The sequence below is a fragment of the Delphinus delphis genome, chromosome 19, assembly GCF_949987515.2.
Source record: "Delphinus delphis chromosome 19, mDelDel1.2, whole genome shotgun sequence".
In the NCBI taxonomy this organism is placed as follows: Eukaryota; Metazoa; Chordata; class Mammalia; order Artiodactyla; family Delphinidae; genus Delphinus; species Delphinus delphis.
In genome coordinates this window covers 807404-819655 of record NC_082701.1, presented here as the reverse complement: position 1 = coordinate 819655, position 12252 = coordinate 807404, and the positions used below count along the sequence as shown (strand labels likewise).

The 12252-nt window shown below is 57.4% G+C and overlaps 1 protein-coding gene across 1 annotated transcript in view; it reads left to right on the top strand.

Moving 5' to 3' along the window:
* The window catches only part of CACNG4 (calcium voltage-gated channel auxiliary subunit gamma 4), a 55010-nt gene extending 50295 nt beyond the window's left edge, over positions 1-4715 (top strand). The window contains exon 4 of the mRNA XM_059998300.1: positions 3063-4715. Coding sequence (XP_059854283.1) covers positions 3063-3601 — 539 coding nt within the window. The 3' untranslated portion in view covers positions 3602-4715. The remainder of the gene's footprint in view (positions 1-3062) is intronic.
* The last annotated feature ends 7537 nt before the right edge of the window (positions 4716-12252 follow it).

Genomic DNA, 12252 nt, shown 5'->3' with positions numbered 1-12252 from the left:
AGCTCCGCCCGCAGCCCTTTCCTGAATTGTCATCAGAGCTCCTTGCACCGTCCTAACGGCGTTCTCGCTTTCAAAGAGCCCTTTTCTCACACCGGACCTGTGAGGCTGAGCGGAGCGAGGGTCCCTGCGCCTGGGCTCTGAACCCTGAATCAGCCCAGTGGCACCGTGAGGGTGACAGTGAGGCTCCCAGTCACCGGGCCGGGCTTCCTTCACTGGCCCAGGAAGGGGCCTGCGAGGTGCGCGGCCCACGTAAGTCCCCAGAGGCCATCTCATCCCCATCTCTTCTCACGGCTCCTCTTGGAGAAGGAAGGTGACTGCCGTGTGCATCGCGGAACTGCGGGCCACAGCTACCCAGGGACGGGCTCAGAACCTCAGGGCCCCTGGCCGCCATTCTTGCGCCTGTTCTCCCGCCCCACTTCAGTCTTTGTCTCCTTCCAGTGCAGTAAATATATGTGTGTGTGCATCTGCGGGGGATGTAGTGAGTGAGGAGTGTGTGTGTGAGTGTGAGCATGTGAGTGTGTGTGCGTGCGAGTGTGAGTGTGTGTGTGTGTGTGAGCGTGTGTGTGTGAGCGTGTGAGCGTGTGCTGGAAAGGAGGATCTCCTTAGGAAGAAGCAGGACGCTCCTTCCTGGCCAGGTCCCTGTCCTGTCCCTTGTCCTCACCTTAGCCCAGAACGGGGGCAAGGCAGGAAGACAGGGACACACGCCATTCTCTCTCCTCCTCCAAGCAGGCAAATTGCTCAGGGTGTGGACTTGAATCCTGCTGTGGCGTTTGAATCCTGTCCCCTTTCCTTTCCCGAGGAAGGAAAGAAGACTTCCACTAACACCAGTGCCAATGCCGCACGAGTGCACCCCCATCACCCCAGCTCCTGAGGAGGTGGTCACGTGGCCCAGGCGGTTTCCCTGAAGTCACCCAGCGGCAACGACAGGCTGAGCCCAGGGCTGTCAGCCTCTAAAGCACGCTGCCCCCTGCACTGCCTGCTCCCCCCGGAGGAACCTTCTCAAAGGCATCTCCAGATGCCCTGGGTCTCCAGAGGGGCTGTGGAGCCCGGGGCGCAGAGACACTCAGCTGAAAGCACAGGTCTAGCCACAGAGGAGAGGATGTGGCAGCGAGGAAACACAATGGCCATGCAGGCAAGCAAGGGGCTGTTCGCTGGTCCCCGTTTATTCCCTGGATCAAGGAGCCCTGATCGTGGGCCAAGGCAGCACAGACCCAGAGTCACGCGCAGGGCCCGGCAGTGAGGTGAGACAGGCCGTGAATAATTCTAGGTGCAAAATGATTGGAGCCTCAGAAGTATGGTCTAAAAGCTGGGAGAGTCAGAAGAGGACGCCGGTAACTTCTTTGGGCACGTGGAATCAGCTGGGATGTGATATACATTCTTATGGCTTGTGCAGAATAGGGGAAGGAGAGACAAAGCCAGCAGGCAGGGGAGGAGGGGCGGAAGGAAGCAAACCGTGATTGTGAAAACCCGTGTCAGTGGGGGCTCTTCTGGAGCACAGCGGAAGGGGTGAGGAGTCCAGACCTACAGCTGGATCGCTGAGCCCTTAGCAGGAAATACGCTAACCCATCCACGCTGGGACTGGTGCAGTAGGAAGATGGACAGAGGACCCGGGCAGGGCACAGATGATACAACACATTACGATAAAACACAATAGACTGTACTAGAACTCAAAGCATGCTCTCGGTGTGCTGGGCGCAGTGCTTTGTATGCATTAGCTCGTTGAATCCACACACCCACCCAGTGTAGTGCGTGCCACTGGCATTCCCACTTTGCACGTGAGGACCCCGAGAGGTAAGTAATTTGCATAAAGTTCCAGAGATGAGAGTTGGTAGAACCAGGATTCAAACCCAGGCAGCTCGGCTCTGCTCAGCCTCACTTATAGCGAGAGAAAATCACATAAACACACGAGTGGGTTTCACCTCCCAGACTGGCAAGTGCATTATAGGCTGATGAGGCATTTTGTGCCTCCATGGAGGGTGCTTGAGCTGGGACTCTGGATTCAACACAACTACACACAACTCGAGATCGTGGGACAGAAAAAGGACATTAGTGGAGACCCCAGTGAGATCCGAGGAAAGTCTGGAAGGTAAATGGATAGTAGCACACCAGGTGGGCTTCCTGGTTGTAACACATGTACATGGTAACATAGGACGTTAATGGGGGAAAACGGAACGGGGAGTTGGAAAGGGGCTCTCTCTGTACTGACTTCACACCTTTTCAATAAATCTAAAATTACCCCCAAATAAAAGTTTGTTTTTAAATGCACACACCCAGTGAGGCAGAAGTTTCACTTCAAGGAATTCATCACATTTTTACTCACGTGTGTGTGGAATGATGTAGACATAAGGCTGTCTCATAGCCGAGGGCTGGAAGCCACCTGCGTGTCCAGAGCAGAGGCCTGGGTAGATGCCCCTGCGGCGGCGTTGGTCCCATGAGCAGTTAGAGAGACAGAGACAGCTCCTCCCGTCCTGATAGGGAACTGTCTCTCGGGTGGAGACAGCTGAGTGAAAAGGCAAGGGGCCAAAGAGTATTGTGCAAAGAAAAAAATGGAAGAGAGAGAGAGAGATGGAGGGAGGGAGAGAGACTGGATATGGATCTGAGAAGGATATACGAGAGAAGATAACAGTAGCTGCCTGAGGAGGGGAACTGGGTAGTAAGAGCCTGTGTCTTATGATATACTCACCCAAACCCTGTACTTCATTACCCATTCAAAATCAACTACTTTTACTTAAAATTAGCAACCGGAACAAAGACATACCCACCAAAAAGGGGAGTGGCCACCATCCCCTGCCCCACCCATCTGCCCCCTACTCCACCAACTGCCTTCTACTCCACCCATCTGCCCCCCCCCCCCCGCCCAGCAGCCCCTGCTCCACCCACCTGTCCTCTGCCCGACCCAGTAGCCCCTGCCCCGCCCAGCAGCCCCTGCCCCGCCCACCAGCTCCTTCCCCGCCCACCTGCCCCTGCCCCGCCCACCTGCCCTTGCCCAGCTGTGGGTCTAACCTCTCTCTGCCTTTGTTCGCCCCGCCCCCCACCCCCCCCCACCCCCGCTTCCCTTTCAGGCCTCAGTAACATCATCGGCATCATCGTCTACATTTCCAGCAACACGGGAGACCCCAGCGACAAGCGCGACGAAGACAAAAAAAACCATTACAACTACGGCTGGTCTTTTTACTTCGGAGCCCTGTCTTTCATTGTGGCTGAGACCGTGGGCGTCCTGGCCGTAAACATTTACATTGAGAAAAACAAAGAGTTGAGATTTAAGACCAAACGGGAGTTCCTTAAGGCTCCCTCCTCATCACCCTACGCCAGGATGCCGAGCTACCGGTACCGGCGGCGGCGCTCACGGTCCAGCTCCAGGTCCACCGAGGCCTCTCCGTCCAGGGACACATCTCCAGTGGGGCTGAAGATCGCCGGGGCCATTCCCATGGGCGAGCTGTCCATGTACACGCTGTCCAGGGAGCCCCTCAAGGTGACCACGGCTGCCAGCTACAGCCCCGACCAGGAGGCCGGCTTCCTGCAGGTGCACGACTTCTTCCAGCAGGACCTGAAGGGAGGCGTGCACATCAGCGTGCTCAACCGGCGGACCACCCCTGTGTGAGCTGCCCCGTCCTCTCGGCACCGGCCTCTCCCCAGATGGGCGGCTTGGACCCCACAGGGGGCATCTGACCCTTAAGACAGACCAACAACAGACTGAGGCCAACCCCCACCCTCCCGGGTCTCCAGAATGGGTCGCGGGCTGGCTTGGAGCGAAGCCCCGGAGACGGGAATCAGAAGCAAGAAGGCTGATTTTATCCCCCAGGAGGGTGTTTGGATGCCCCGGGGTTCCGAAATCTCCCAGGAGGCCCCAGAGCTCTCCTGAGGCTGCACAGCCTTGCCCCACCCGGGAAAACAAAATCGAGCCATCATCTCCTCTTGGAAACACATCTTCCGCCAGAAGAACAGGCTTTCGGGGCCTCCCATCCCTGCCCGGCTCACCGGGCCCGCAGGGGCCTTCGGATGCTGGTCAGCTGCTTTGAACCCAAGGTTCTGGTCTGTGAGCCGCAGGCGAGGAAGCCGAAGTTTGCCCCTTTTCCCTCTGTCTGTCTGGCTCCGGCAGTGGCTGCTTGTTGAGGTAACACCAATGCTGAGGAGAGAGCCTGTGACCACCTGGTGCTCTGGCCTTCGTGCTGTCCGGGGCCGCTTCCCTCAGCCTGGGGACATCGAGGCCTGCGGAGGAATCCGTGGGGTTTGGGGGCGTCTTTGCTGGCCTGGGCGTGAGGTAAAGGCTCCTCCTCTCTGCTTCTGGAATGTTCTGCCTCACATGGAAAGGGCAGAACTCACTGACTGTACTTGAGAGTCAGGAAGATCCCACGGGTCAGAGGAAGGGTGGCCTCTTACTTTGTCCCCCCACCTCTGCCCACTGGCCTGAGGAGCAGCTCTGCCCCTCCTCGGGGGTCATAGGGACAGACCTTCCCCCCAGGTGTTTGGCAACAAGAGCCCGAACCTTGTGCAAGAAAGGGAGACCCGAGGGTGAGCAGAGACCAAAAGATCAGAACAAACCCCCGCTTCCGGGGTGGTCACTCATCCTGATTTCTTGCAGAAACGCCAGGAGAGCAGTTACATTCATTCTCTCTTAAAAAGTGGCAGCAGCCCCTGCCCCAAGCCCCGTTACTGTCACTTCTTCTGCTCTCGCCCTGCCCCCGAAAGCACTCAGCGAGGAAGTTTGGATGAAAGGGCCGAGCACCTGGGAACGGAGGCGGCAGGTTCCAAGCTTGACGTTTTTCCAACCGTTTCTCGCCTCCGGAGGCAAGCAGAGAATGTGGAAGCGTGTCCGGGCTCAGGGGGACAGCTTTCTGGAACACGGAGCTGAGCCTCTTTTATATAAACACGTGCTTTCTGAAGACAGATCCTTTCTTACTTTTTGAGACCTGGTAACCCCTCTGAAGCAGTTGTCTGCGATCCCGGTAGCTGTCGTACTTAGAAGTGACAAGAAAATTCTTACCTCAGCCACCTGCTCGTGGACCCCCTGGGCGGACTCGGCCCCAGGAGTTCAGATCCGGGTCATGGTCGTCGCCATCCTCCGCCGCCCGCAGAGGGGACCTCCACACGTCCCGCCCCCAGTGACCGCGTGCCGGGGCCCCTCCGCGCTGCTCGAAATCCTTCCCTCCCGTCGAGGTTGGCTTTGTGTGGCTTGTCCAAGCATGTACAGCAGTGAGTGCTGGAGTGTCCGGGCTCGTGGCCTGCCCCTGCCCGCCCTCCCCCTCCCCAGGCCATGACACCATTGCACCAGGCTAGAAGGATGGGGGCGGAATCCGGGGACTCATCCCCCAGCAAGGTCACTTCCAAAAACAGGCAGCCTTGTCCTTTCTTCCACGTAAGCCACCTTCCCACCTGCTGCCCTGGAAGTTTCCGTCATTTCATGGAGAAAGCTGCGTTCCGATGAATCCTACCTCTTGCCCAGTCCCAGGAAGAGAGCGCAGGGCCCACTTTCGGGACCAAGAAAGTAGAAAGAAGCGACAGGAGGGACAGAAGAGCAGGGAGCGAGCTCCCTCAGCGCCGTGGTCTTCACAGCCTTTCTCCCACCGTTGCCCCAGGTTCTGGTCACCCCCTCCCCGCCTGCCCTCGCTCTGAGACCTGCGCCCACGGGGGCCCCGGGTGGCCTGTGGCCCTCACACTCCCCCAACCCCACGCCCTCTCCATCCCGCCCCTGTGTGTCTCGCCAGTTAAGCCCCTGTGAATCCCATACCAACTACTGGTTTTGGGTTGTTAGTTCTGTCTTTTTTTTAATTAAATAAAAACATTTTTAAAACGTTCTCTTCTCGATGTGGGAAGGGGGAGGGGGGAGGTCCCTGCAAGTCTTCGTGGGCACTTAGTGTCCTCAGGTCTAGGAGATGCTGGGGACCCTCCAGGAGAAGGGGAGGGGAGAGCGGACCCGGTGCTGGTCAAGTCCAGCTTCTCTGGGTTTTGTCCGGGTCACTGGCCGCCTCCCCGGCACCGCCAGCTGGCTTTACGCTCCTGGGTGATGCCATGGAGGTGGCTTTTCACAGAGGAGCCAGAAGAGGGACAGGCCACCCCCGGTGTGGGGGAAGCATCTGGGCAGCTGAGCAAGCCAGGCCTGTCTTTAGAGTTTGCAGGGCAGGCGCTGGCTGGACAGAGCTGCAGCCTCAGGGGCGCCAAGCTGCCTGGTGGGTTCCTAAAAATTCCCATAAGCAGCCTCCTTCCCCTCCCAATTCCAAAATGAATGAGAAGCAGATAGAGGATTCCTGTCCCAGAGTGTGAGCTTCTGTGCCTGGAGGAACTGGACGGGAGAATGCGGCTCCAACCAGAGGTCAAATGGCACGGAGTCACCCAATCCCAGGCACGGCAGCTGGCTGCCCCCGCTCCCAGCCACCGGGAGGAGAGAAATCAGGGATGGGGAGGGGGACCAGAGAGACCCCTCCGATCAAGATACTGCACAGACCCCCGCCAGTCATGGTGCAACCCTCCAGGCTCACGCTGGCAGGTGGGCACTGGCCGTACGTCCACCCACCCCTTGGACAGCCCTTGAGGCTGGATAATCAACATCCTTCCCTGGTCCCACGGGAGCCGCAGCCCAGGGCACCTTCACATGCAGTGAGTGACGTGTTCCGCTCTCTTTCAGGACCGAGACGGTGAGTTTTCTTCCTGAGAGCCGTGGCCTTCTCTGGTCTTCTTGGAGCCAAGATGCACTGGACTCTCGAGCTTCCTTCAGGAGAACGCTGGTGTCACGGAGGCCTTTCCAGGGCTTTGGGAGCGAGGCTGAGGGCCCAGTGTCCCCACATCACGGCCCTTGTGGCTGCAGGAACCGGCTTGTCTGAACTTTCAGCCCTGGCTTTTTAACCCCCTTTCTTCCTTCCTGAGACAGGCACCCGGGGAAACTGACGTTCCCAGGGGCGCCGAGCCACCCGGTGCTGGGGCAGGGGACCCCTGCCAAGCTCCGGGCTCACGGCTCTGCCAGCCCAGAGCCACGACACTCGGCGTTGGCACCAGGGGCCAGAACTGGTTATTTTTAGCCCTGAGGAGACTGGCTCAGCACACGCTCTGCAGCGGTCCTGGGCGGACTCCCGTGCAGCCTGCGTTCAGCGCCACGCTCCGGCCTCCGTCCGACGCGGGGCTCACGCGGTCACGCATTTCAGTTCAACGGAAAACTCTGTCTCCATAACCGGCAGAGTTAGGGCCGCGGGAACCGACTCGGAAGTGGGTGGTCTAGGGCGCAGAGCCCCCTCCGGCACTCACTTTACCCTTTACCTGTATCACTCCGCGTAGCCTAATGACGTCGCCAACCACCCCGAGTGCAGAATGGCTTAGTGCGATGGAAGTCTATTTTTCACTCAGAGAGTCCGCTCCATGGGGTGGGTACATTGTGTACAGAATACACACTGTCATTCAGGGTTCAGAGACCAGCCGTGGAGCCTCTGCCATCCACAACATGGGTGTCTAAGCTTGTCCTTGGCGTTGACATCCAGCGGGCAGATGGAGAAGGGGGACGGCAGGTGGTCTTGTGGGTAGAGGGTGTTGTGAGAGGTTTTAATGGACCAGGAAGTTGTGACATCCCCTTCTGCGCACATGCCACTGGCCAGAGCTCAGTGACGTGGTCCCACCTGAGAGCCGGGAGACGGGCTGTGCAGTCTAGCCAGGGACGGAAGGAATACAGTTTGGGGCACAGCTGGTCAGTCTCAGCTCCTGGTCTGGGTCTTTGGGCATCTGCCTCTTTTGCCTCCCCTCCCCGATCATTTTTGGGAGTGCCTACTCGAAACTGATCCCTTTGCCTGGGACTGCATCAGCCTCTGTGTGTCCAGAGCCCCTCCTCCAGCTCCAGAGTTGAAGTCGGGCCTCTCCTCTGCTCTGGCTGCCCCATCTGTAAAATGGGTCCATGCTACCTGCTTCCTAGGTTGCAGGAGCAGGCTTGCGCTCAAGCCTTGACGTGAACAAGAATCTCAGGATCCCTGGACATCAAGACCAGCAGGAGTGGCAGGTGTCTCAGGAATCATCTCATTCAGTGTGCTCATCATAGAAAAGGAATCAAGTCCAAAGAAGGAGGTGAGGGGGATGGAAGGGAAAATAAAGGGAAGGAAGGGAAACTTTTTGAGGATCTTCATAACAAACTCAAAAGGGAGACACCACTAGCCCAGCGGTTCTCAAGTGGGTGATTTTACTCCCAGGGGACATTTGCCAATGTCTGGAGACATTTCTGGTTGTCACAGCAGGGGAGGGGATGCTACTGGCGTCTCGTGGCTGGAGGCCAGGGCTGCTGCCCAACACCCTGCAGTGCACAAGGCAGCCCTCCCCCATCCCCAAGGATAATCTGGTCCAAACTGTCAATAATTCCCAGGCTGGTTTTACAGTGAGGGGAACCGAGGCACAGAAAGGGTGACGATCACTCAGCGAGTTTTCAGTACTTGCATCTAGGCTGCGGACACATTGGGAAAACTCACGTATTTATTCCCAGTATTTCCTTTCCCTTCAACACACTTCAATTTCTGCCTTTCTCCTCTTCGCTTCTGAGCCAACAGTTTTGAAAACAGGAGTTGGGGGATTGAAGAAGGAAATGGGAAAACGGCCACCTTTCCCTGGGTGAGGGTAGGTGTGCCTTGTCCCAGGGTTTGGGGACAAAATGCTGATGGAATTGAACCAAAGGGCAATGGTAGAACAAGCCCAGAATCCTGGCCCAGCTGGACACCGGGCCCCACCACCCACTGCCGGCAGCTGCAGCGACGTCGCCAAGAGCCAGAAAGACACAGGTCAAACCCTCCAGCCACACTTGCGCAGCACCGGCCACTAAGCGAAGCTCCCTCAGAGCCCCAGTTCCCTCCCGGGTCAAAGGAGGAGGACAGCGCCTCCCTCCCAGGGCCGCTGGGAGAATGAATTAGACTTTAACTTAAGCAAACATTCATAAATACGCCAGCTTGGGGACTGGCCTTAGAGTGAACTTCCAGGAGCGTCTGTCGACTAACAACACTCAAGGAATTTCCCCAGAAGAATTATTCTAGAACAGCCCAGGGAGGAGGTGCTCTGAGAGCCGGGCCCGCAGGGTGTCTGTGCCCGCAGCACTTTGGGGAGAAACCCGTCATTCAGCCGATCCAGGCACTGTGTGCCCCCCCACCCCCGCCGGGTGAGCCTCCTGTCCCAGTGGCTTCCCTGGCTGGTGCCCATTCATTTCTGCCCTCAGGGGTCCCCGGGCTGTGTGGGGAGAGGTCCTGTTTAGGTCCCTAGCATGCAGTTGGCAAGAGGAGAGGCCTGGCAGCGAGGAGAAGAAGATGGGGGCCAGGCCTCCCTGCAGGGAGCTCAGGGCCAGCCACGTGATTTCTGCTCCCTGCACTGGCTCCTAATATAGCACCCCTGGCCGCCCAGCCCTAGAGCTGGGTGGGGGAGGGGAGGAACCGAGGGGAGGGACCGAGGGGACCTTAGGATCCAGAGCGGGAGACGGGGCAGATACACCTGATACCGATATTTTTAAACTTGCAGCTTCCAATGAAACTGCTGGTGCAACCTCAGGAACAGAAGTCTGCGATCAAAGAGGGTGACAAAGCCTCCTCCTCGTGCCCACAGCTTCAGGAAAGGGGGCTTGGAGGGACCTACGTCCTGACCTTTGTGTCTTGATAAGCGTTCTTGGAGATACGTTAACCCCTGTGAGATCTCCAGACTCCACAAATTAAATAGCAAATAACGAGGTGCTTTTTAAAACAAATAATACTCATGTTTTTCTCATTCTAAGAGTATTACATTCCACCTTTAAAAAAATCTGCAACATACAGAAAAGTTAAAGAAGAAAAAAATAGTACCAGCCCAAATCCCACCACCTAAGGCGTGAGCACAGTTAGGGCTTCACAGCACCCAGATGTACGTGGGGTTAATTCCCTGCCCCGTTCACTGCTTTTCATTAGGAGAATCTTCCTGTGTCTTTAATTTAGATTATTCCTCGAAAACATAATCTTTTTTTTTTTTTTTTTGCGGTACGCGGGCCTCTCACTGTCGTGGCCTCTCCCGTTACGGAGCACAGGCTCCGGACGCGCAGGCTCAGCGGCCATGGCTCACGGGCCCAGCCGCTCCGCGGCATGTGGGATCTTCCCAGACCGGGGCACAAACCCGTGTCCCCTACATCGGCAGGCGGACTCTCAACCACTAAGCCACCAGGGAAGCCCGAAAACATAATCTTTAATGACTGCATGACACAGAGATCCCACCATTTATGTAACTATTGCCGGATCCGGGTCTCTAGATCTTAAACGGTGTCTGGATGAGACCAAAGTTCGGGCATATTCAGGCTGCCTTTGGTTAAGGTCGGGTGGCTTCTCCGGAATTCCCTGCCAGTCCAGTGGTCAGGACTCCGTGCTTTACTGCCGAGGGCCAGGGTTCAACCCCTGGCGGGGGAACTCAGATCCTGCAAGTCGCGCAGCCAAAACAAAACAGAACAAAGCAAAATGATCTGGTGACTTCACACGATGAACTTCTGGCCCAGCTGTGTCCTGGCGGCTGGTGAAGAGACCGGGTTCCTTGTCCACCACCAGACACAGTCAAGATCTTGTCTGCGTACACACAGGGGGTCTGGGCTGTGGCGATCATGGCCTTCCTCCTCCACTCCCTGCCAGGAGGCTGTCTTCACACTGAGTGCTTCCTGGAAAGCTGGGGCTGCTTCCTTCAATTACGAAACCTTCCAGTCACTGAGTGTATTAGCTAGTACGGCTACGTAACAAATGACACCAACACTCAGTGCTCTTAAGCAGCCATTAAATACCGTCACAGAATCTTATCTCTGCTTGACAGAGGCAGGGTCAGGCTGGCTTAGCTCTGCTCCTGTGCCTGGGGCCTCGGCTGGAAGACCCGGTGCCCCATGGTGGGAGCTGGGATCATCTCAGGCCGCTCAGCTCACAGGCCTGGCGGGTGATGCTGGCTGCTGACAAAGACCTTGGCTTCAGTTTTCAGCCTGAATGTCTACACACGAGGCTTCTCACAGCACAGTGGCCAGGCCCAAGGGCGGGTGTCCCCAGAGCAAGAGGGAAAGGTGGGAGTGTCAGAGGTCACAGAGCATCACTCCCACTGCACTTGAAGCGTCCAGTCAGAAGCCTGCTTGAGGCCAAGGGGAGAGGAAGTGGATTCCACTTGTTGACGGGGAGTGGCAGGTTCTGGAGGAACATACGAGAGCAGGAATGCAGCTGCAGCCATTTGGGAAGTTGCACTCTGGCCCCCTAGTCTCTCCCGGCTCCTCCACCGGCCGACCCTCCCTTCCACCCTCCGTCTCCACTGTGTCCTCTGGAACTATCCTCCCGGGACAGATGAGCCCTTCTTCTCCCCCAAGGACTCTCCTTTCCCCTGTCCTCCTGCTGGGCTTCCCTGCCAGGGTCCCAGTGTAACACTCAGGCTGCCCAGCCCCATCCTCAGTCCCAAGAGGTGTGGAACTGGAAAGGGAGAAGGGAGATCTAAGGGACCTTAGGATCCAGAGGCAGCTGGGGGGCAGATACACCTGATTCAGACACCTGATTCAGAGCTTGCAGCTCCCAACAAGACTGCCGATGCCACCTCAGGATCAGAGGAGGTTATGAGCTCACGTCCCTGGACTTCTAATTGCAGGAGAGGAGAGTGGAGGGATGCTGACACCCCCAAACCATCGCTCCTCCGCCCTCCTGGGGAAAAGCCTTATCGGAGGGCCTGGGTAGACCACCGCGAATCCTTTCTCCCCACTGTCATCCTGAACACCCTCCTGGCTGCCTCCTCACGTCATCTGCCTTCACCTCTGCCGCGAAGCCCTCCTCTACACCCCAAGTCCCGCCACATCAACGTCCACGGGGCCAACACTCTGACCCCGGCCTCTCAGCTCTCTGGCCTGCTCACCTCCAGGGACCACCTGACCTTCTCGTGTCCACTCACCTTCATCCCCAGCCTGGATCTCACCATCTCCCCTGACTGTCCCCCCTGCCAGATCATCAGGGCCCCCGTCCTCCTCTGACCACAGCTTCCAATGCACCCAGTTCCTTTTCCCATCCCCCCACTATACCTGCTTTGCAACCTCATCAAGCCCTTCAGGGTCTTGACCTCTCCATTTTCTCCCAGCACGGTGACATTTCCAGGTCGCAGGGCGACCCTAGCCATGACCTAACCAATCCTAACCAGACCTGACAAATCATCCTTTAAACCCACCCTCGCCCTCAGTTCCCTCGGCCTCTTCCTTCTAGTTTTTCCCCGCTGGAAGAGCCCCAGCCCTCCTTCAGTGTCACCTCCCACTTTCTCCATCTCTGCACCTGAGCTGCAGGGCGA